A 1,195-nucleotide genomic window follows, 5' to 3' on the forward strand; every position below is an offset into this window, starting at 1 on the left:
TGATAGGTTCGGTTGGCGTGATTCGATTGACAGTCGTCCGGAAATTCGTATCAAATCAACAATATCTTGCTGACAAATACAATTGCCACCCTGCAACGATTCGCAAAATGTCGAGGCCAGCAAAGAAGCTCACGGTTTCCACTCTGATCGGTGCCGCTGCCGACAGCATGCCTTGGCACCGATCGAACCCGAGCGCCCCGCGAACCTTGGACAGCACCAAGTGGTGTGCAATGGCGTACCTTTATGGGGTGCCGCCGCCTTTGCCGTACTGGCTGCGTCATGCTTGGCAGCACCGACGCTCTTGGCCCACGTGACAAGGCGCTTCTTCAACCCCGTCGTGCCTCGCCCGATCGAGATCATCTTCTCCATCATTTTCTCCCACACACGAGGGACAGCAAAGAACAGCGTCGGCCGTGCTTCCTTCAGCGTCGTGCCGAGACCACCCTTGAGTGCATCAGGCTGGGCAAAGTAGATGGCCATACCTCGCGCCAGCGGCAAGTACATGTCAAATAGTTGTGCGGCCACGTGAGATAGTGACAAGTACGACACCGTGTTCCCGTGCTCGTTCAAGACGATCCCAGTGCGCTCGTAGTGGACGGCCGTGGCTTCGACGGCCTACGTCAGGCTGTCATGGGATAGCATGACGGCCTTCGGGTTGCCGGTCGTCCCGCTCGTGTAGAAGAGCGTGCAGCAGTTGCCTGGCTTCTGGGCGTCCATGCGGGCTTCCAGCACCGCGTCGTCCACGCCGGCGCCGGTCGCTAAAAAATCGGCAAACGAGTACACGAGTATTGCTCACGAGTATTGCTCGCGGTGTACACCCCCGCAGGAATGCACCCGCCGACGATCGCGCCCATGTTGGCAGTCACCCACTCGATCGAGTTGAACCCGATGATGTTGATCACGTCGAACGGCGCGAGATCAAGGTGGATGAGCGCTTTTGCAAACGCGCGGCAGTCGGCGTAATACTGGGACCACGTCTTGTGCGTGTACTCGGTCGCGCCGACTGCATTCGTATAATAAATAGACCGGGCTGTCTGGTACGCCTCCACTACCTTATACCAAGATAATTAGTTATTGCAGGATAGCGTAATTTTATTCAAGGAGGCATACGGCAAGATTCTGAGTCGCGCCATTATTGTGGGACGGAGGGAGTACATTCCTATATTGAAACGTCAAGGAGTTTCAAATACTACAA

The 1,195-nt window shown here is 55.9% G+C and overlaps 1 protein-coding gene across 1 annotated transcript; it reads right to left on the reverse strand.

Moving 5' to 3' along the window:
* Positions 1-129: 129 nt before the first annotated feature.
* H310_15339 (hypothetical protein) lies at positions 130-854 on the reverse strand (the record flags this gene model as incomplete). Its single annotated transcript, XM_008883322.1, has 3 exons — positions 130-615; positions 646-758; positions 797-854. The coding sequence occupies 3 exons, from the start codon at positions 852-854 to the stop codon at positions 130-132; spliced, it is 657 nt and encodes a 218-aa protein (XP_008881544.1).
* Positions 855-1,195: the final 341 nt, after the last annotated feature.

Source organism: Aphanomyces invadans (genome assembly GCF_000520115.1).
Source record: "Aphanomyces invadans strain NJM9701 unplaced genomic scaffold supercont1.367, whole genome shotgun sequence".
Lineage (NCBI taxonomy): Eukaryota > Oomycota > Saprolegniomycetes > Saprolegniales > Verrucalvaceae > Aphanomyces > Aphanomyces invadans.